We start from the raw sequence: 21,881 nt of genomic DNA, 5'->3' as shown, positions 1-21,881 counted from the left end.
ATGTTTGATAAAATTCACCTGTGAATCCATCTGGTCCTGGACTTTTGTTTGTTGGAAGATTTTTAATCACAGTTTCAATTTCATTACTTGTGAGTGGTCTGTTCATATTTTCTGTTTCTTCCTGATTCAGTCTTGGAAGGTTGTACCTTTCTAAGAATCTGTCCATTTCATCCAGATTGTCCATTTTATTGGCATATAGTTGCTTGTGGTAGTCTCTTATGGTGCTTTTTATTTCTGCGGTGTCCATTGTAACTTCTGTTTCACTTCTAATTTTAATTGATTTGAGTCCTCTCCCTCTTTTTCTTGATGAGTCTTGCTAGAGGTTTATCAATTCTGTTTATCTTCTCAAAGAACCAGTTTTTAGTTTTATTGATTTTTGCTGTTGTTTTCTTTGTTTCTATTTCATTTATTTCTGCTCTGATCTTTATGATTTCTCTCCGTCTACTAACTTTAGGCTTTGTTTGCTCTTCTTTCTCTAGTTTCTTTAGGTGTAAGGTTAGATGGTTTATTTGCTATTTTTCTTGTTCTTGAGGTAGGATTGCATTGCTATAAACTTCCCTCTTAGAACTGCTTTTGCTGCATCCCATAGGTTTTGGATCATTGTGTTTTCATTGTCATTTGTCTCTAGGTATTTTTTGATTTCCTCTTTGATTTCTCCAGTGATCTCTTGGTTACTTAGTAGTGTCTTGTTTAGCCCCCATGTGTTTTTTTACAGTTTTTTTTCCCTAAAATTGATTTCTAATCTTATAGCATTGTGGTCAGAAAAGATGCATGATACGATTTCAATTTTCTTAAATTTACCAAGGCTTGATTTATGACCCCAAATGTGATCTATCCTGGAGAATGTTCTGTGTGCGCTTGAGAAGAATGTGTAATCTTCTGTTTTTGGATGGAATGTCCTATACATATCTATTAAGTCTAGTTGGTTTATTGTGTCATTTAAAGCTTGTGTTTCCTTATTAATTTTCTGTGTGGATGATCTGTCCATTGGTGTAAGTGGGGTGTTAAAGTCCCCCACTATGATTGTGTTACTGTCGATTTCCTCTTTCATAGTTGTTAGCATTTGCCTTATGTATTGAGGTGCTCCTATATTGGGTGCATATATATTTATAATTGTTATCTCCTCTTCTTGGATTGATCCCTTGATCTTTATGTAGTGTCCTTTCTCGTCTCTTGTAACATTTATTTTAAAGTCTATTTTATCTGATATGTGTCGCTACTCCAGCTTTCTTCTGATTTTCATTTGCATGGAATATCTTTTTCCATCCCCTCACTTTCTGTCTGTATGTGTCCCTAGGTCTGAAGTGGGTCTCTAATAGACAGCATATATATAGGTCTTGTTTTTGTATCCATTCAGCCAGTCTGTGTCTTTTGGTTGGGGCATTTAGTCCATTTACATTCAAGGTAATTATTGATATGTATGTTCCCATTACCATTTTCTTAATTGTTTTGTTTTTGTTTTTGTAGGTCCTTTTCTTCTCTTATGTTTCCCGCTCAGAGAAGTTCCTTTAGCATTTGTTGTAGGGCTGGTTTGGTGGTGCTGAATTCTCTTAGCTGTTGCTTGTCTGTAAAGCTTTTTATTTCTCCATCGAATCTGAATGAGATCCTGGCTGGGTGGAGTATTCTTGGTTGTAGGTTCTTCCCTTTCATCACTTTAACTATATCGTGCCACTCCCTTCTGGCTTGCAGAGTTTCTGCTGAGAAATCAGCTGTTATCCTTATGGGAGTTCCCTTGTATGTTATTTGTCATTTTTCCCTTGTTGCTTTTAATAATTTTTCTCTGTCTTTAATTTTTGTCATTTTGACTACTATGTGTCTTGGTGTGTTTCTCTTTGGGTTTATCCTGCCTCGGACTCTCCGCACTTCCTGGACTTGGGTGGCTATTTCCTTTCACACGGTAGGGAAATTTTTGACTATAATCTCTTCCAATATCTTCTCAGGTCCTTTCCCTCTCTCTTCTCCTTCTGGGACCCCTATGATGCGAATGTTGGTGCGTTTAACATTGTCACAGAGGTCTCTTAGGCTGTCTTCAGTTCTTCTCATTCTTTTTTCTTTATTCTTTTCCACATCAGTGATTTTCACCATCCTGTCTTCCAGGTCACTTATTCGCCCTTCTGCCTCAGTTAATCTGCTATTGGTTCCTTCTAGTGTGTTTTTCATTTCAGCTATTATGTTGCTTATATCTGTTTGTTTGTTCTTTAATTCTTCTAGGTCTTTGGTAAACTTTTCTTGCATCTTTTCGATCTTTGCATCCAGTCTTTTTTCAAAGTCCTGGATCATCTTTACCATCATTATTCTGAGTTCTTTTTCTGGAAGGGTGCCTATCTCCTCTTCATTTAGTTGTTTTTCTGGGGTTTTATCTTGTCCCTTCATCTGGTACAAAGTCTTCTGCCTTTTCATTTTCTCTACCTTTCTGTGGCTGTGGTTTTCAGCTCCACAGAATGAAATACTGCTGATACTGCTTGATACTGCTGTCTGCCATCTTGTGGAGGAAGCTATCTAGGAGGCTCCTGGTTGCTTCCTGATGGGAGGGACTGATGGTGGGTAGGGCTGGGTGGGTGGAGCTCAGTAAAGCTTTAATCTGATTTGGTGGGCAGAGCTCAGTGACACTTTAATCTGCTTGTCTGCCAATGGGTGGGGCTGTGTTCCCACCCTGTTGGCTGTTTGCCTTGAGGCTACCCAGCACTGGAGCTTACAGGCTCTTTGGTGGGGCTAATGGCAGATGGACTCTGGACTCAGGAAGGGCTCACGCACTTCCCAGAGCCCCCACCGCCAGTGTCCCTGTCCCTGTGGTGAGCCACAGCTGCCCCCCACCTCTATAGGCAACCCTCCGACACCAGCAGGTAGGTCTGGTTCAGTCTCCTATGGGGTCACTGCTCCTTCCCCCTGGGTCCTGGTGAGCACACTTTTTTGTGTGCCCTCCAAGAGTGGGGGTCTCTGTTTCCCCCAGTCCTGTGGAGATCCTGCAATCAAATCCTCCTGGCTTTCAAAGGCTGATTCTCTGGGGATTTCTCTTCCCATTGCTGAACGCCCAGGTTGGGAAGCCTGACGTGGGGCTCAGAACTCTCACTTTAGTGGGTGGACTTCTGAGGTATAACTGTTCTCCAGTTTGTGAGTCACCCACCCAGCATTTAAGGGATTTGATTTTAACGCGATTGCGCCCCTCCTACCATCTCATTGTGGCTTCTTCTTTGTCTCTGGATGTGGGCTGTCTTTTTTGGTGAGTTCCAGTGTCTTTCTGTGGATGGTTGTTCAGCAGTCAGTTGTAATTCTGTTGCTCTTGCAAGAGGGAGTGAGTGCAGGTCCTCCTACTCTGCCTTCTTGCCAGTTTTGATTCCCGTGAGCTATTTAGAAGTCAGTGTTTTAAAATTTCCAAATCCATCTTTTGGGAATTGGTTTCTAACCTCATCACCCATGGCCTCAGCTGGTTTCTGTGATTGTCCCACATGAACTTGAACAGAACACGCGTCTCTGATTTTAGACACAAGGTCCATGTGCCCATTAAGCCAGGTTTGCTAACTGTGTTGCCCCAGTTCTCTCTGTTTGTGCTCTTTCTGCTTGTCTGCCCTTTCAGTCGTGCAGCTGTGCTGGAATCGCCCACCGTGGGCATGGCCCCAGCCCTCTCCCCCACCCCCCGCCCCAGACTTGTCACATGCTGCTCCCCGACCCCGGGGTTTGTCATGTGCTGCTTCCCACATTTGGGGCTCTCTGACCCTCTGTTATCCCTGTGTGATGATTGTGCCCTACACACATCATGGCTGTAAAGTCTGCTCCAACGGACAGTGAGATGGTGGCCCTTTTGGTGTCTTGCCCGCCTGGCACCTCTTTCCATTCTTCTGCTTTCTGGCTTTTGGGCCTCCTTCTTGTTCAGGAGAGTCTCTCATGGACAGCATCCGATCGACAGCCTCTTGTTTACTCTGTCTTCATCCGGCAGGTCTGCCCACTCACTTGTCTGGTTCCTCATCTAATGGGTGTGCCCAGCACCTGGCCTGTGGGTTCTCCATCCTCACTGTTCCATGGGTGTGTCTCCATCATTGGCTCTTTGTAACCTGACTGAGGTGTGGGTTCACTTTTCTTTCTTATTCATTTTCCCCTCTTTATTGGTTTGGAATTTATATACCAGTTGTGTTCTTTCGTGGGCATCCTTAAAGGTTTGCTGTGAATATTTAACACTCAAAAGGCCTTCCTCCAACCCGAAGGGTTCCAGGCTCTGAGAACACTTCACTCTGGGACCTGTAGAATCCTCCTCTTCATCCCCACTCCATAATGCATTAAAAAGGCTTCACTCACATTTATGCAGTATTTTTGTTACTTTATGGTGAGAGTTCGTATTAGTGTCGAGTTGCTGCTGTAACAAATTACCACAAATGTAGGAGTCTAAAGCAACACGAGTCTATGACCTTACAGTTCTGGGGGCCAGAAGTTGAAACACCAGATTAAAGTCCAGGTGTGAGCGGGGCTGGGCCCTCTGGAGGCTCCAGGGGGAAATGGCTCCCTCACCTTTTCCAGCCCCCAGAGGCGCCCCAAGCTCACTCTGATCCCTCCCTCCACTCCTGCCTCCCTCTTTTCAGGGCTCTGGTGATGACACTGGGCCACCCAGACAATCAGGACAACCCCCACCCCCCACCTCAGGACCCTTCACTGAATCACATCTGCAGAGGCCCTTTTGTCATGTCGGGTCACAGCCTCTCAGGGTCCAGGGATCAGGACGTGGGCATCGTTGGGGCCGTCATGCTGCCGACCCCACCGGAGGATGGCCTCTTCCAGACAAGGCTGGCAGTGAGGGCTCGCCTGGAGAAAGAAACCTCTCCCCACCTCACACTAACCAGTTTCAGATGGAGGGTAGATAAAAACATGAAAGGGAAAAAAAGGACATGTATTTAAAAGAGATCATAGACCATCATGTTCAGAGAAGATGGATACACTGGGCCGTTTTCAAATGTTTTGTTCACCAAGAGGCACCATGTAAAGGAGTGAAAAGACCAGCTGCAGAGGGGGAGGAGCTCTGTAGTCCATAAAGTGATGAGAAAATGGATACGAACCTAAAGAACAAACCTCAGATAACTCAACAGGAAACCTGGCAAAAGACTAGACCAGGTTCTTGCAAGCAAGGACATCACGTGGCCCCTAACAGTGAAAGCGGGGGGCAGCAGGGGGCGCAGGTCGGCGGGGCTTGTGCCTGGGGACCTGCCCGCTGGCAGCTCCTGGAGGGCCCGGCACCACGGCCTCCTGCAGGCACGGGGCCTGTTCGCTCCCACCCTGCACTTCTGGCCTATTCAGGTCCTTTTATTTACACTGACTCCAGTCCTTTTAACTGGGGTGCTCTGACCTTCTACGGAGACTGTGACTGTTGATGGGCTTAGGTGGAAACACACCATCTTGCTGTTTGTTTTCTATTTCTCCTGTCTGTTCTTTGCTCCATGTCCCCTCTTCTTCTGCCTTTTTCTGATTAATCGTGTGCTTTTTTCTTATGATTCCGTTTCACCTTCTTCATTGTGTACCAGTTGTACCTCTTTGTTTCTGTTTTCAGTGGCTGTGCTGGTCGAGCGCCCTGAGCCTTCATCCACCCCATCTCAGCCTTTGCTGCCTCACGTGTTGCATTCATATAATGTTGTAAACGCCCACAACATTATTATATTACTATATATATTATATTATATATATAGTGATGATTATTATTATAGCCTTATTGCTATTATTTTTTTTAAGAGGTTTTAAGTTCAGGAAGCAGCTCTAGGTTCTGGTGTGCATGCAGACCCCCCACGCCTTCTGTCCTGCCTGAAGAACATCCTGCAGCATGTTTTACGGGGCAAGCGGGCCGGCTGGGGAAGAATTCTTTCAGCTCACCTGTTTCTGAAAAAGTCTTTCACCGTTGTTTTTGAAAGTTATTTTCAAAAATGTCTATATTAATAGAAACGTGAATAATTTGAAGACGCTGCTCACTGTGTGCACCATTTCGGCCGAGAGTCGGCCGTCTCTCCTGTGCTTGTTTCTGGATGCACAGTGTGTCTCTCTTCTTTGGCTGCTTGTAAAATGCTCTTACTGCTGGTTTCAGTCACTCTGACTGCAGTGGTCCCGGCGTGGCCGCCTTTGTTCCTTGTGTTTGGGATTCGCTGAAGCTCCTGGGTCTGCGGGATGCAGTTTTCATCCATTATTAACTCAGATGCTCCCCCGTGAAGACTCCAGTCACGAGCAGACTCCACTGCTTCACGTCGTCCACCAGCACTCTGGTGCTCTGCTCTTTTTTTTCTCGGTTTTTTCCTGCTGTTACTTCTTCAAGCTCACTGTTCTTCTCTCCTGCCGTGTTGAGTTGCGTTAGTGCTGCCCAGGGTGTCTCTCCTCAGCAGAAGCTCGGATCGGGTTGCTTTACATCCTCCCTGTCTCTGCCGTGCTCCACCTCCCGCCACCTCCTGGAGCACGCGGGTTACAGTTACAGGGACGATCACCTGTGTCATTTCTGGGCTGGCTTTTCTCTTCACTATGGGTCTTTGCATGCCAGACGATTTGTGATTGGATGTCAAGACGTTTTGAATTTTACCTTGTTGGGTCCTGGATTTTTTAAAAGTTTCTATACATCTTGAGTTTTATTTTGAGATGCAGTTAAGTTACCTGGAAATACTTTGATCCCTTGAGGCTTCTTTTAAATTCTGTTAGTGGGACTAAAGCCAGTCTCCCTAGTTCAGGGAGGCAACACACTCTGGTCCCTGTACCTGGTACCTGTGAACTATAAGATGTTCCATCCTGGCTGTGGTCTCCACACACCTGCACCGACGGGCTCTCAGCTGAAGACTGAGGGGGACCCTCTGCAGGTCTCTCCTCCCAGGACTGCCTCGGGTCCCCAGCCCCCATCTCCTCACCTCGGGCAGACCACTGGGCTCTGCCTGCACCCCCTCAAGTGCTGCCACCCGCAGACTCTCTCCAGGCGGAAAGCTGGGGCTCACCTGCTCACTTCGCTCTCTCGGGGATCACTGTCTCCCACTGCCTGGTCTCCCATATCTGAAAACTGCTGTTTCATATATTTCTGTTTGAGTTTTTGTTGTTTCAGCTGCAAGGGCGAATTCAGTCCCTGTTACCTCATCTTGGATGAAAACAAAAGTCCAATCTATTTCTTTTTAACATAATTGGATATTTATATCAGTGCAGCACACATGCAGGAAGCTTCACACAGCACGGTGTACAGCCTGGAGAATTTTCACACCCCGGCACATCCACATCACAGAGCATGGTCGTGCCTGAGTCCCCAGCTGCCCCCAGGCCAAGCCAGGCCCCTGGTCCTCTCCTTCACTGTCTCTCACCCTCCAATCGGTGGTAAACTGTGTAGCTGGTTGATGACCACCTGTCCCCTCCTCTGAAACAGAAGTTTGTGAGGCCAAGAACGAAGTTAAGTTTTCTCTTCTGGGCACATTCGGCACCTAACAGAGCACTAGCGTGTAGTAGGTGTTCCATAAACGCCTGTGCACGGACTGGGGCCTCAAAAAGTGTGCAAACATCTGATAACTATTTTGTGAAAGCGCCACACTCTCTTATCCTGAGAGGCAGGTGACTGCCCCCATCGTGGACTCAGGCGGCAGCACGGCTCTCACCTGTCTCCTCTCCCTGGAGGCGGTTCCACAGCAGCTGCAGAGAGAACTCCCGGGACACGGAGGAGACCGACCCTTCACGGAACACAGACAGGCCCTCCAGCGGCAGCTCCAGAAGATGCCTGTCCGCGACCAGGATGATGTTGTCTGCGACCTCGGGCTGCTCTGCGGGGGGGAACGCCAGTGGCAACTGCAGCAGCGGGAGACGCCCGGCGGCCAAGCTCAGCCCCTGTCCACTGAGGCCGTCTGCCGGCCGTGCAGACACCCCCTACCACCACCGGGAGGCACGGGAAGGAGTCTGAACTGGGCCCAGCTCGCAGACATGCCAGCACCGTCCGGGGGTATACACTGGTACAGCCGGGTCACAGCCAGGACCTGGACAGAGCCCAGGTCACGGGGACATTGGGTCCTCTGTGGCTCTGGGGCCGCCCAGGCTTTGGGGCCAACCCAAGGCAGATGATGGAGCCACCGCTCCACGGACCAGGGAGCCCCTGCAAGGGCCCAACATGTGCACTGACCCCCTCCCCGAGGACTGTGCAGACAGGGGCCGGGGCCTCTGGGGGCAGCTCTGTTAGAGGAAGGGCAGGGGCCCCGCTGACTGGGAAAGCCCTGCCTGGTGACAGGGAAACTGGTGAAAAGGCTGAGGCCACCAGACACGTCAGAGGAACTGATGTGTTTGCAAAGTCAAGTTATTTAAAATCCAGGAGGGTTTTCATCTAAGAATTTTTAGGGTGGAATCTAAGGTCACAAAAGTGGTCATTGGTTTCCTGACAGCTGCACACACTTAGCGCGGCGCTGGGACCTCGGGCTCGGGGCAGCTCAGCACTGGGGCAGGGGTGCGGGGAGCAAAACAGGAACATTTCATCTTCCGCTTAGGAAGCCAGCAGACCGCTGACCCGCGAGGCCCAGCCACCCTCCTGTCACCTGACACGCTCAGGAGGGTGACAGTGACGTCACCATGGTTTCGGCCCGGGACACCCAGCAGGGCAGGGCGTCTGCGGTTTGGTGGGCACTGGTAGGGTTGCACACGGCCCGCCCAGGCCGGGCACGAACCGTCTCGGGGGACTGCCCCTGCCGGCCCCGCTGCGGCCGCAGAGAGCATGTCCTGCCGGCCTCCAGTCCCACAGGTGCGGACCCGTGGCCCCACTCACCCTGCGGCAGGGACGCTTTCCTCTGCTTGTCTTTGCCTTTGGATTTTCCCGAATCCACAGCAACTGTGGGAATGGGTGCACTAAAAGGCAAAGGCAGAGATTCAGGTTTTAAAACATCCATGAAAACCACCGAGAACAGGGACAGCATCTCCACGGGCTCTTCCCACCAGAAGGCCAAAGGTCACTGCCGGGACCAGTCTCCTGAGATGGGGGCAGGGACAGCGCGCACGGACGTGAGCAGACAGGATTCGGGACGCTCTGACCTGCTGGCCAGCTGGGGACGTGCCCGTGCCCGACCCCTCTCCCTCCTTCCTGCCAAACACAGCCCGCTGGCTGGGCGCGCCCCTCCCACCCACACCCGGAGCAGCGGCGCAGAGGGCGGCAGGGGCCTGCGCCGTAGGACGCCCCCCAGAACAGGTCCGGAGCAGGGCCAGACCTCCTCCCGACGGCAGGCAGGCAGAGCCCTGCCGTCTGTGCTTGAAGGGCCTGTGCACGTTTCCCATGCGGTGGAACGGTCCCATTCTGCACAGAGAAGCCCGCTAAGCCTGTGACGCTGTGGCCTCAGAGACGCACGTTTCCACAAAGGAAACAGCTCTGACTTTCACGTGGCCACAGCCATCGCTCAGCCGGCCTGGGGACCCGGGGGGTGCGGGGCTCAGAGCTGGCTCTCACGCCGAGGCCCAGTCCCCCCACCCCTCCCTGCACCTGTGCGCAGACAGAGCGGGGACGCACTCCTTCACCCCGAGGGCTCTCGGCACCCCCGGCCGCAGAGCACCCCGGGCGCCGGCCCTCGGCGGGTACCTGGCCTCGGGGGCGCAGCTGAGCAGCGGGAGCAGCGGCCGCAGGTAGTCCTCCAAGGGCTTCACGACCTCCGCGCCGCTCTGCCGAGGCTCCTCCTTCCTCAGGGGCGCGCCCGCGGACTCCTGCTCAGCCCGGGTGACGGCCGCGGGCGGGGGTGTCAAAGGGGAAGGGGGGCGAGGCCCGGCAGGCGACCCCCCAGGACAGGCCGCGCTCAAGCCAGGGCCCCCCCCCGGCCCCGCACCCTCTGCGCGCATCATGGGGGCGTTTGTATCAGACGTGCTTCAGGATTCAAAGCAGGATTGGCCCCGTGCTGGGGGGGGAGGCTGACCTGGGGGTCCCGCAGTGCCTGGGGCGGTGGTCCTCGCCCAGCCCTGCCCACCCTGCCCGGCGGGGCCTCACCAGGCCTGGGCTCAGGGCCATGTCCTCCCCGTACGCCTTGGCCTGAGCCTGCTCCCGGAACTGCTGGGCGCTGGCCAACAGGCAGGAGAAGGCGGCCGGGCTCACGGCCACCCGAGCCACCTTGCAGGAGCCTGCGGAGACAGACGCCACCGTCCCCCCACGTGGCCTCGCAGACCGCCCCGCGCGGGGCGAGGAGGACCGCGGGGGGGGGGGTACACGCACGCTGGGACTCGACGCGGGTGGGTGAAGAGCGGGCAAAGCTCTGCTTCCTGTGGTGCCCCTGCGCCCGCTTCCCAGAAGGAGTCGGCAAGATGTGAGCCCTGCCACGACCCCATCGGCAGGTGGCTGGAGAGGTGGGGCCCCAGAACGGTTGGGAAGAAAGGGAAACCAGAGACGTGGTGTTTAAAACGTGCCAAGGCTGCTCTGCGGACTCTGCAGGGGGGCCACCTGGGGACCGGGGTCGGGTCCCGGGCAGAGGACACAGCTGGCCGGTGGTCACTCTCAACGGCTCAGAAGTGGGGGCTCGTCCTCGGGGTGCGTGGGAACAGCCAGAGGGTCCCGAGGACACAGCAGACGGGCCTCCACGGGAGGGGAAAGGCTGGGGGGTGGGGGCGTCTGAGGGCAGCTGGGCTCCCACCGACTCTGGGACGCACGGCCAGGCTTTGCTGCTGCAGCCTGACCTCCGCCCCCGCCCCCCCCCCCCCCGGGAGAGACGCCTGGATGGACATGTGTGGTCACCAGGCCCCCAGGTCGGGGGGAGGGTCCAGGCTCCACCGGGCCCCCACCCGGAGCGGAGGAGCTGTGTGTCTCGGTCACTGGTGTGCACCCCCCACACACACACGGAGGGTGGTGCTCAGGGAGAACTCACCCCCCACCTGGAGCACTTTGCCTTTGGCTGCAGGGATGACCTTGGGTTTCTCGCAGGCCGCGCCGTACAGATGGGTTCTGTTGACGGGACGTAGGGTGGGGTCAAAGCCCAGCTCCAGGGGTCCCAGAGGAGCCCCGAAGAGGCCGAGTCTGCACCACACACTCCCCCCGACGTGAGCCTCCCCCCCCACCACCACCACGGAGCCTCAGCCAAGTCAGGACACGGGAGTAAGACGGGCCCACCCGGCGACCCGCCGGGGGTGCTGCCGGGGGCTGGGAGACCAGCTTCTCTCCGGACAAGCGGGCTCTGCTCCGCTTTCACGGGGACCTTCGGACCAGGGCCGCGGGCTGGAGGGAGGTGGCGCCACGCTCCCCCACCGGTCATGCCGGCCCGCCTGGCCATCGTGGCAGAAGGACAGCCCACCCACCGCATCCCAGCGGGCAGCGCCCGTGCCGTGTCCACAAGGACCTTCTCAGCACGCAGAAACCTGGGGATGGGGGAGAAGGCCTCACCTGTCCCGTGAGTGGTGCAGAAACAGGATCCGAAAACTGGGAGGAATTTCGCTCAAGAGGTTAAAGTGCTGCTCGGTGACCCGGAGGTTTTGCCAAGCCTGCGGGGACACTCAGGAGTCAGGGCAGGGCAGCGGTCGTAGGGCCAGGAGCCCGCAGGACCCACAGCCCCCACGAGAGGGCAGCAGACGCAGGCCGACGTCACTGCCGCCCTTGACACGGGTCCGGAACCTGACCTGCTGACGCACGGGCAAAAGCACCGAACCCAAAGCCGCATGGAAAAGTCCCGGCCCCTCCTCCAGCTCAGCCGCCGCCCCCTCCTCCCCGCGGTCTCCGGCGCCACCGCCCACGCGGACACAGGCAGGCCACCTGCAGGAATCACGCCTCCCGGGCCCGCCGGCCGCCGGGGGCTCGGCCCGCCCTGACCCGGGCCCCCCTTCCCGTGGGGGAGGGTCCCCAGCAGGGGCCACACGGCTGCTCAGAAGCCCATCCCCTGCTTTCTGATGAAATGAGCTTCCGGTTTGCCGAAGCGGACCCGTGTCCACACGCGCGTCCACGGCGGGTGGGGAGGGGAGGGCTGCGGGAAGCTTGTCCCAGCAGACAGAGGAGCAGACAGAGGGAAGCCCTGCGAGCCACGCCTGGGAAGCGGGGGGCTGTGCACAGGGGCCACGGCCTCGCGCCAGGGAGGAGCTGGCAGACCTCCCGCAGCTCCTGCGGCTGCGCCCGGGCATCCGGCGGCCCCTCCAGGCTGGCGCACGTGGCAGCTGGCCCTGCGTCAGGTGTGTGTGGTGGGTCTGTTTCTGGGAGTTTGCGTCTGTCCCGGGGGTCGTTTTCTCTATCCGTGTGCCAGTACCTCGCTGTCTTGTCTTCCGTAGCTTTACGTAGGTCTTGGTGTCTCGTTTAGTCAACGGCATTTCCTCACGCCGCCGTCGGAAGGTGGAGCCCCCCTCCCCACAAACACGGTTGCCTCTCCGCGTACGTGGTTCTTCTTGCATTTTCCTTAGGGAGGTTCGTGGTTTTCAGGGTGCAGGTCATGTGTACCTCTTGTTAGACGTTCCTCAGGTATTTGACGGTTTGTGATGTTGCTGAAAACGGCATTATGCAGACACGGCCACTGCCTGCCTGTCACTGGTATGTAGAGACGCACGTCACGCTTACAGCTCAGCAGAGACCTGGCAGGTCTGCGTGTTGATCCTCAGCAACCCAGAGGCTGTGGTTCTCAAGGCCCACAGTCATGCTGGCTGTGAATAATCAGCTTTCATTCTTCCGTCTCAGCACTTCTGCCTTTTATTTCTTTTGTGAGTCTAATCGTTCCATTGAATAGAAATGGTGATGGCGTTCTTGTGTCATTTCGACTCCAGAAAAAAATTTTTCAAAATTTTACTATATAGTATGATGTTTGCTGTGGGGTTTTAAAGATGTTCTTTATCAGATTAAGAAAATTATCTTCTATCTTGATTTTTTGAAGTCACACATTGATGGTGAATTTTGACAAATGGTTTTTCTGCATCTATCAAGGTGATCTTACGATTTTCTCCTTTTCCTCCTGTAAACACAGTGAATTATAGCGAATGATTTAAAGATATTAAACTGCATGGAACACAGCTATTTGGTCCTCTTATCATCGCTGGATTTTACTGGCTAACACTCTGCGTCCACGATGAGGAGAGTGTGACGTCCTTGCTGGGTCTCAAGTGCCCAGGCTCACTGAGCCGCTTTAAAGGGAGCTGGGAGTATCCTTTTATTCCTGTTCTCTGGACGTGTTTTAAAGGGTTATTTGTTCCTTCGATGTTTGGAAGAATTTATTGATGAAGCCAATTGGGCCTGGGGTTTCCTTTGTGGGGATGTTTTTAATAAAAGGTTCCATTTCTTGAAGAGATATACATTATTCAGATATTCTATTCTGTCTGCTTGGTATGTTATATTTTTTGAGGAATTTGTCCATTTCATCCAAATTGTCAAATTTACTAGAGAAAGGTTATAAAAATAGTCTCTCATTAGCATCCTGATGTCTGAAGGGCCCCGCGGAGTCCTTTTGCGGCGGATGCTGAGATCTGCGCGCGCGCTCTTCGCTTCACCAGGTCTGGCCGGGTGTTCGCGGCTTTGCTGCCCGTGTCTCTGGGACCAGCTCGTACCACTGCAGATTTTCTCTCCACACGTGAGTTTTCACTCCGCGGTTTCTGCGGTTCTATGTCTCATCTGTTTTCCATTATTTCTTAGGTGTTTTTACTCTAGCTTCTTGAAATCAAAGCTTAAATCACTGTTTCTAAGACTTTCTTCTTGTATTCAAAGCTGCATTTTTCCTCTAAGCCCTGTTTTAGACAAGTCTCCTAGGTTTTGATGTTTAGTATTTTCATTCTCTAGTCAATTTAAAATATTTTCTAAATTCCATTGTGATATCTTCTTGGACCATGTGATGATGATATACATACTGTTTAATTTCAAGGCGATTGTGCTTTTTACAGGTATCTTTTAGTTATTCATCTCCATTTTAATGTCCTGTGGTTAGAAAATAAACTCTGAATGGCTTCAGTGCTTTGGAGTTGGTCGAGGCGTCTTGCGGCCCAGTGCCGGTCAGTTCTGGTGAGAGTTCCGCACACGCCTGGAGAGAAGGTGCGTCCACTCATTGCTGGCCGCATGCTCCAGGCCGCGTCTGTCCAGACGTCCTGCGCTCATGCACGTTCCCACACGCCTCTGCAGGCCACGGCTCGTTCATCATTTCATTCTACCCGAAACTGAGAGGGCGGTTACAGCCTCCCCACGGAACCGGGGGCCGCCTGTGGCTCCTCCATCCCCGGCAGGTCTGCTTCAGGCATTCGAGGTCGTGTCACCGGTGCGCACGGGGTCGGGACGGTGGTCGCTCTTGACTGACCCCTGGGCTGTTTCCCTCCAGTAACGCAGCTTAGCAGAACCGCGACTGGTTTTCACCTGATGAGTGTTTTCATGGTTTATACATTGTTTCCTACCTCCTCCAGGCTGGCCTGGCCCGGAACAGCCTGCACCCTGTCCTGCCTCCGCCCTGCAGTGGGAGGATTCCCATCCCGGGGTCATGGCACTGGCTCTCGGCCTGGAGACATGTTTGGTTGTCGCATCTGGGGAGGCGCTGGAGGCCAGCCTGCTGCTAAACACCCACGGCGCACAGGACGGCCCCACAGCAGAGGCAGCCTGTGCCCGGAGTCAGAAGGAGAAAAGCAGGGCTTCCCTGGTGGCGCAGTGGTTAAGACCCCGCTTGCCAATGCAGGGGACATGGGTTCGATCCCTGGTTGAGGAAGATTCCCACAGGCCGCGGAGCGACTAAGCCCGTGCCCCACAACTGCTGAAGCCCGCGTGCCTAGAGCCCCGTGCTCTGCAACAAGAGAAGCCACCACAGTGAGAGGCCCGTGCACCACAACAGACAGGATCCCCCGCTCGCCACAACTAGAGAAAGCCCGTGTGCAGCAACGGGGAGTAGATCCTTCACAGTAACGAAGACCCAATGCAGCCAAAAATAAACAAATAAATAAATAAGTTTATAAAAAAAAAAAAAAAAAAGGAGAAAAGTAGCCTGGGATATGAGGTTGGTCCACACGAGTGACTGTGGAGGCCCCGTGAAGGAGGAGGGTGGGCTTCACCAGAGCGTCCTGGCCTGTTTTCTCTGTTAAATTTCATCAAGTTTAATTTCTTTAAATCTCTAATTCATGTCTGCTAGTCCAAATAAAAGAAGAAGTGTTATTAGCTACCACGCTCTGCAAATTTCTTTCCAAATTAAACTCTAGGACTTGACCAAGTATAAAACGTTTTCTCAAACACAGCAAGGGCTGAGTGCAGAGCCCCTGGGGCAGCATCCCCTCCGCGGCCAGCTGCAGGCCCCGGGTGTGTGGACCTGAGAGCACGCGCGCTCTCGCCGTCCCCCAGGCTGCGGGCTGCTCTCCCTGCCGGGCCCACGAGGACCCTCCCAGAACCACACAGCAAGCAGGAAGCAGGGCCAGGATTCGGACTCGGTCCGAGTGCACCTGCAGAGCCCTGGGGCCAGGGGCAGGGCCAAGGGCGTCCCCAGCCTGCTTACCTTGGATATAGCGGCCAGTCTCTGCTCCACGCTGGCAAACAGGTTGGTGGACATCCTCCCCTGGCGCCGCAGGCTGTGCTGGAGCTGCAGCAGTGCGGCCAGCTGTGAGCTGCTGGTGTTGGCCGTGGCCGCGAGCAGGACATCCCGCATCCCCTCTGAGGCCGAGCAGCTCTGAAACAGACCGCAGAGGCTGCCGAGGGGCCCGGGCGCTGTCCAGGGCGGGAGGGAGCCCAGGTGCTTCTCCCGGCAGCCAGCACAGCCACCAGGTAGGGCCAGGTAGGACCTTTACTGCTGCGCCCGCAGACCTGCCAGCTCGGGTCACAGCGAGGAGAACACGACACTCTTGCCCTGAGCCTCAGGGACACGAGCTTGGAGGCCCTCCCTCTGCTGCTTGCACACCGCAGGACCGCAATGGGGAGCTCCAGGCAACCTCGGGGGGCCGGGGGGCCTCCTCCAGTGAGCGCCATCCTTAAGGCAGAGCCCAATTGCAGCCTCACTGGGGGGGCCACCAGAAGTGGGAACCTCGGGGTCTTGGGGACCTCCCTCTCCCCAGTGGCCAAGAGGGACCTTGCAGAGGGCACCCAGCGCAGAGCACACCTGAGACAGCGCCAGGAACTGGCAGGTGGCCGCGGGGTCCAGGGTGCCGATGCACTCCACCATCTCCAAGCTGGCGGCCGCGGCGACATCCAGGAGGCGGCTGCCCAGGGCCACCTGCAGGCACTGCAGCAACACCTCGGACGCCTGAGCCAGGTACCGCTGGGCCAGCGCCATCCTCCTCTGCGGGGCGAGGCTCGGGCTCAGGCTGGCTCCGCGGGCAGGGCACGCCCAGGGGCGGGGGTGGCGTCGGGTGTACCTTCAGATCCCAGCCTCTCCTGCCGTGCTCCTCGGGGGCGGCCCTGAAGGCCGGCAGGTCGCTGTAGGGCCCCTCGCGGTCCTCGTCCTCCTGCGTGCTCTCCGGACACTTGTGGCTGCTCAGCTCAGCGCCCCCCTACGGAACACACGCCTCCAGTCGGCCTGCGTCAGTATGGCGGGCGTGCCCGTCGCGGCCGGGTGTCTCTGCAGGATCCCGGGGGAGGGGTGCTGTAGGCCACGGCCTGGCCTCTCGCTGACGTGGGTGAGCCGTGGGGCCCTGGCCCGAGAGCCCAGTGTTTGTCAGGGGCGGCCAGGGTTGGGCCTCGGCAGGCTCAGGTCGATGGCCTTCTGTGCTCACTCCCCTTTGGGCCTGTAAAATCACCTCCCCCGGCATCAAGCCGCCAGGACCGAGGGAACCAGCTGCCCGTCTGCCCCAGGGACCCCGGGGGACAAAGGCACAAACAAGGCCCCTCCTGTCTGCAGGACAAGCCACTCTGACAGGGTCCTCGGGATGCCAAAGGGATCTGCCTGAGTGACAGCAGGCCCAGGGGACTCGGGTTGAGGGAGAGCCCTGGGTGTGTGGGGACACAACAGGAAGCCCGGTCTGGGTGGCGCGTTCCCCTGGCGGCCCCTCCGAGCCTCTCCGAGCTAGCGGGGGTGTGGTGAGGGCCGCTGCATAGACGGGATGCCCGCTCAGAGAGCAGCCGCGCATCTGGTCCACGTCTGCCTGGCTCACAGCCACCTGCTCAGGGGCTCAATGAACTCTGGTTGAACGAGGGGCCGAAACACCATCAATTCACCCAGACGTGAGTCACGTCCTGGGGCCTGGAGACCCGGAGAGACGGCCACGGGACGACCCCAAGGCCTGCGTGCCCAGTGGGGTCCGGGAAGCGGGGGCACCAGCCCCACATCACGCAGGGGTGTGGCGCCTGGCTGCTCGGCCTGGGGGGTCTTCCTGAAAGAGCAGGACCTGTGGGGACGAGCGGGCTGCGCTGGCGGGCAGGCGCCTTCCGGCTGGAGGAGGCGGCATCTGCAGAGGCGCTGAGGACAGCTTCCACGGGTGGCGGCGGCAGCGGCTGTCACCAGAGTTCCTTCAGAGGGGCAGGGGCTTCCCCAGGGGACCAGGCCTGCTGTGCAGCCTTGCAGGGGAGGGGCCGGTGCTGGAGAGAAGGGTGGGGCCCGCACGCGCTGACCTGGCCACTGGGGGCAGGGCGTCACGGGACAGTGTGGGCGGGGGAGGGGAGTGAGGGCGGGCGGGGCCTACCCGCTCCCGGTAGGATGGGGGTCCCGTGCTGAGGCCCAGCACAGACCCCCTGAAGCAGAGCTGCTAGGGCGGGGGAGATGCCAGGGGCACCCACGTTTGGGGGGGTGGAATGCCCCACTTAGGACAGGCCCCGTCCCGCCTGGGACCAGCCTTGCGCCTGCCCCTCCTCTCCTACCCATTCTTTGCAAAGGGGCAACCGTCCCTCCACGGGTCTGTCCCCCGAGCCCGTGTCTCCGTCCTTCCCCGTGGGCCCTGGGCAGGGCTGCTGCCTGCCTCTTCTCCCTTCCACGGCCCACACCACCTTCTTGACTGGGAACGGTTAGAGGTGTGTTTTCTATCCCAGTTCTTACTGAGAGCAGGTGAGCTCTACATATTTTGTGGTTTTTAAGGGCAGGTGGTAGGTCTGTGAACAGCCAGGGCAGGCGCACCTACCGAGAGGCTCTCCTCCCAGTAGCAGGAGGGGCGCAGGGGGTCCGCGTGCACGGCCAGCAGGTGCAGGGCCCTCCCGGCGAGGCCCAGGTGCCGGGCGCGCAGCTCCACGCAGCCGGCACACAGCGGCTGCAGGCTCCCCAGCTGGGCCAGCACATCGTGCGCCAGGGTCCGCTTCAGGGAGAACCACGTCTGCGGGGACACAAACCGCCTCAGTTACCCCGTCCCCGCCCCCGAGACGCGACAGCCCCCCACCCTGGCACCCACGCTCTAACACCCCCTCATTGTGGGGAGGGCCTGAAGTCTGCTGACAGGACCTTACTTTGGGACTGGTTGACAAGGACATGAGTTTGTATCGAGGTCCCATTTTAGAGTCACGTCACTGTAATTTGACTCACTTCATGAAATCTAAGACACCGTCTAAAACGGCAGGACACGTTTCCTTCAAAATAAATATTTTACAAATGTAACGTACTTTTTTAACAGACCGCAGTTCACCTTTACGGCCCCCTTACGACGGTGACACAACCGTCTGAGCAAACTCGTGCCTCGGGAAGGGAAGCGTCCCACCCATACGACCCCGATTTCATTAGCCAATTAGACGGGGCCTTTCTGAGGCCCACCGAGCTGCCGGGAGCTGCTGGGAGCAGCTGGGAACCCACTCCGGTCAGAGACCTCGGGGGGACGCGTGTGAAACCCGGCTCCTGGATTCCCGCTGGCTGGCCTGCAGGCCAGGCAGGCGGGAGTGGACACCCCGTCACAGCATGACAGCCCCCTGCGGGTGGGGGCCCCGGGGGCCCAGCGAGTGTCCCCGGACGGTTACCAGGCCGACAGAAGTGTAGTCACCGGGGCTCTGCAGGTACTCGGCCAGCAGCCTGTCCACGGAGCCCTGCTCCCACTGCCGCTCCAGGGTCTCCTCCCACATGAGCTGCAGCGCGTCCACACACACCTCCGCGAGGCCGAGCTTGAGACGCGCCAGCCTCCGCATCAGGGGGCTGCTGACGTTCTGCAACTGAGACGCGCGGGCGGTCACGGGCGGTCACGCCAAGGCACAGCCCCCGCTCAGTCCGCCCCCGCGAGGCGCGCGTTCTGGCCTGTGGACGCCCACGAGGACAACCGCTGCACCCTCACCCCCAAACCACCCTGCCACCCACTCCGCGACGGCCTCCTTCCTAGGCACACGTGCAGCGACCCTCTGGGTCTGTAAGGTAGCTGGTGCTTGCTGGGATGCTACAGAAACGGAGTCGCACCGCAGGTCCTCCCTGCCCTGCGCGCTTCACCCAGGCGGTCGTCTTGGGGTCCATCCACGTTGCTGCCTGTATGTTAATTCCTTCCTACAGCTGAGCAGTGTTCTGCGGTGTAGCTGCGCCAGTTTGCTAACCAACCATCACAAGCACCCCTGCTGTGAGCACTGGGCACACGTCCGCGTGTGAACACGTGCTCTCACCTCTCCTGGGTAAACACCTAGGAGCAGATGGCTGGGCCAATGCCGGCCTGCACCTAACTCTTTAGGAAACTGCCAACTGTTTTCCAAGGATGGTTGCACATGTCGTGTCCCCACGGGCAGCCCAGGAGGGTCCCTGTTCCTCACGCCCTTGCTCATATTCCATGTGTGTGGTCCTTCAAGGTGTAACATGTTAATAGGTGTGTGGTGGTTCTTCACGATTTGAGTTTCCCTGCCTCGCTAATAAAGTTGGCCGTCCTTTCATGGGATTATTTACCACCCACACATTTGCTTTGGAGAAATGTCTATTCCAATGTTTGGCCTGTTTTTATTGAGTTGCTCAGGTCTTATTAAGTTTTGAGAGTTCTTTTATACACAAGACCTTTGTCAGATGAGTGATTTGCAAGCATCTTCTCCCGGTAGCAACTTGTCTTTTCATTCTCTGAATAGTGACTTAGGAAGAGCAGAGTCCAGTTTATAAATGTACTCCTTGATGGGTCATGCTTTTGGTGTCACATGTAAGAAATCGTTGCTAAACTTAAGGCTGGAAAGGTATTTTCCTACGTTTTCTTCTAGACGTTTGATAGTTTTAGCTCTTACATTTAGACCTATGATTCCTTTTGAGTTAATGTTTACATGTGGTGTAAGAACGGACGTTTATTTTTCAGATATGGACGTCTGGCACCACTGTTTTAAAGAAGGGACTTTCTTCACTGAACTCTCTTTGGCGCTTTGTTGAAAGTCAGTTTTTTGTCTAAGTGCGTATGTCTATTTCTAACAGTGTGTCTCCGTTACGTTCCACTGATGTTTGTGTGTTTTTACACTAAAACCACACTGTCTCAATTCTTGTGGCTTCACAGTAAGCCTTAAAATCAGGCAGTGTTAGTCCTCCAACCTTGTTCTTCTTTTTCAAGGTTGTGTTGCCTATGTTAGGTTTTTTGAAATTCCATATAAACTTAAAAACACTTTGTCAATGTCTAAAAGAACAGAAACAACAACAAAAAATCCCCTGCAGTATCTTGATCAGATTGTAGATAATTTAAGAGGTAACTGACATCTTAATAATGTCAAGTCTTCTGAGCCATGCACTCCATATAGCTTTCCAGTTATTTAGGTATTGTTCAATTTTTCTCAGCAATGTTTTATAGCTCTCAGGGTATGAGTTTTCACTTTTTTGTCAAATTTCATATTTCTGCTGTTGTAAATATCCAATTGATTATTCCTAGTATATGGAAATATACACAATATTTGTATATTATTCTTATATCCTGCAACCTCACTAAGCTCATGCCTTACTTCTGGTAGCTTTATTACTTTGCATATCGTACAGGATTTTCTACACAGAAGACCATGTTATCTGTAAACAAAGATGGTTTTACTTCTTCCCTTCCAGGCTGGATGCTTTTAATTTCTTTTCCTTGCCTTATTGAATTGGCTAGAACTCTAATAAATTAATTCTGAATCCGAGTGGTGGAAGATGCAACACTGTCTTACTCCTCATCTGAGAGGAGAGCATGCAAGCGCTACTTGTGATGTGAGCTCTAGACTTTCTCACCGACGCCCTTTATCAGACTGAGGAAGATCCCGTCTATCAATAGTTTGCTAAGAGTTTGTTTTTAATCAGAAATGGATGTTGGATCTTGTCAAATGCTTTTCCAAATTGTACAGTCTAAATATATGCAGTTTATTGTCTGTTAACTGTATCTCAATAAAAGTTTTTTAAAAAATATATGATGAACCAAATTGATTTTTGAATGTTAAACAAATCCTGGGATAACCTCAACTTGGTATATAATCCTTTTTATACATTGTTAGACTTAATTTTCTAAATTTTGCTTAGAATTTTTTCATCTATATTCACGAAGAATAATGGTCTGTAGGGTTTTTTTAAAATATCTTCATCTTGTTTTGGTATCACAGTGACACCAGCCTCATAGAAGAGTTGGGATATATTTCCTCCTTTTCAATTTTCTGAAAGAGTTTGTGCAGAATTGGTATTATTTTTTCCTTAAATGTTTGGTGAGATTCACCAGTAAAGCCATATGGGTCGGACATTTTCTTTGTGGAAAAACTTTTAAAAATCCAGTTTATTTAATAGATACAGGGCTGTTCGGTTATCTACTTCTTTGTGAGTGAGCTTTGGTAGTTGGCGTTTTCCAAGGAATTTTTCTTTTTCATCTAAGTTGTCATATATATTGGCACAGAGCTGTCCCGGATACTCCCTTATTATCTTTCTAACACGTGCAGAGTCTATGGTGATATCACAGCTCTTATTTCTGATACCGGTTATTTATGTCCTCTCTCTTTCCCTCTCGCCCTTTTGTTTGTTTGTTTTTTGTTTTTGATCAGCCTGGCTAGAAGTTTATCCCTTTCTTGATCTTAAAGAAACAGCTTTGGTTTTACTTATTTTCTTTTTAATTTTTCTGTTTTCTATCTCACTGATTTGCACTGTGATCTTTAATTTCCTTCCTTCTACCTATTTTGAGTTTGATGTGCTCTTTTTCTGCTAGGATGCGATCAGGGATGTGGGGTCTTTCTC

The 21,881-nt window shown here is 54.1% G+C and overlaps 1 protein-coding gene across 1 annotated transcript in view; it reads right to left on the bottom strand.

The window, feature by feature from the left end:
* CFAP46 (cilia and flagella associated protein 46) overlaps positions 1–21,881 on the bottom strand; it is a 91,551-nt gene that overhangs the window by 9,114 nt on the left and 60,556 nt on the right. Inside the window, exons 39-49 of the mRNA XM_057735818.1 lie at positions 18,722–18,910; positions 17,902–18,090; positions 16,207–16,341; positions 15,951–16,130; positions 15,354–15,524; positions 11,312–11,409; positions 10,800–10,876; positions 9,932–10,062; positions 9,533–9,654; positions 8,732–8,811; positions 7,584–7,745 (exon numbers count right to left, since the gene is read on the bottom strand). Coding sequence (XP_057591801.1) covers positions 7,584–7,745; positions 8,732–8,811; positions 9,533–9,654; positions 9,932–10,062; positions 10,800–10,876; positions 11,312–11,409; positions 15,354–15,524; positions 15,951–16,130; positions 16,207–16,341; positions 17,902–18,090; positions 18,722–18,910 — 1,534 coding nt within the window. The remainder of the gene's footprint in view (positions 1–7,583; positions 7,746–8,731; positions 8,812–9,532; positions 9,655–9,931; positions 10,063–10,799; positions 10,877–11,311; positions 11,410–15,353; positions 15,525–15,950; positions 16,131–16,206; positions 16,342–17,901; positions 18,091–18,721; positions 18,911–21,881) is intronic.

This window comes from Hippopotamus amphibius, chromosome 5 (genome assembly GCF_030028045.1).
Source record: "Hippopotamus amphibius kiboko isolate mHipAmp2 chromosome 5, mHipAmp2.hap2, whole genome shotgun sequence".
Classification (NCBI taxonomy): Eukaryota; Metazoa; Chordata; class Mammalia; order Artiodactyla; family Hippopotamidae; genus Hippopotamus; species Hippopotamus amphibius.
This window is presented reverse-complemented; position numbering and strand designations above follow the sequence as displayed.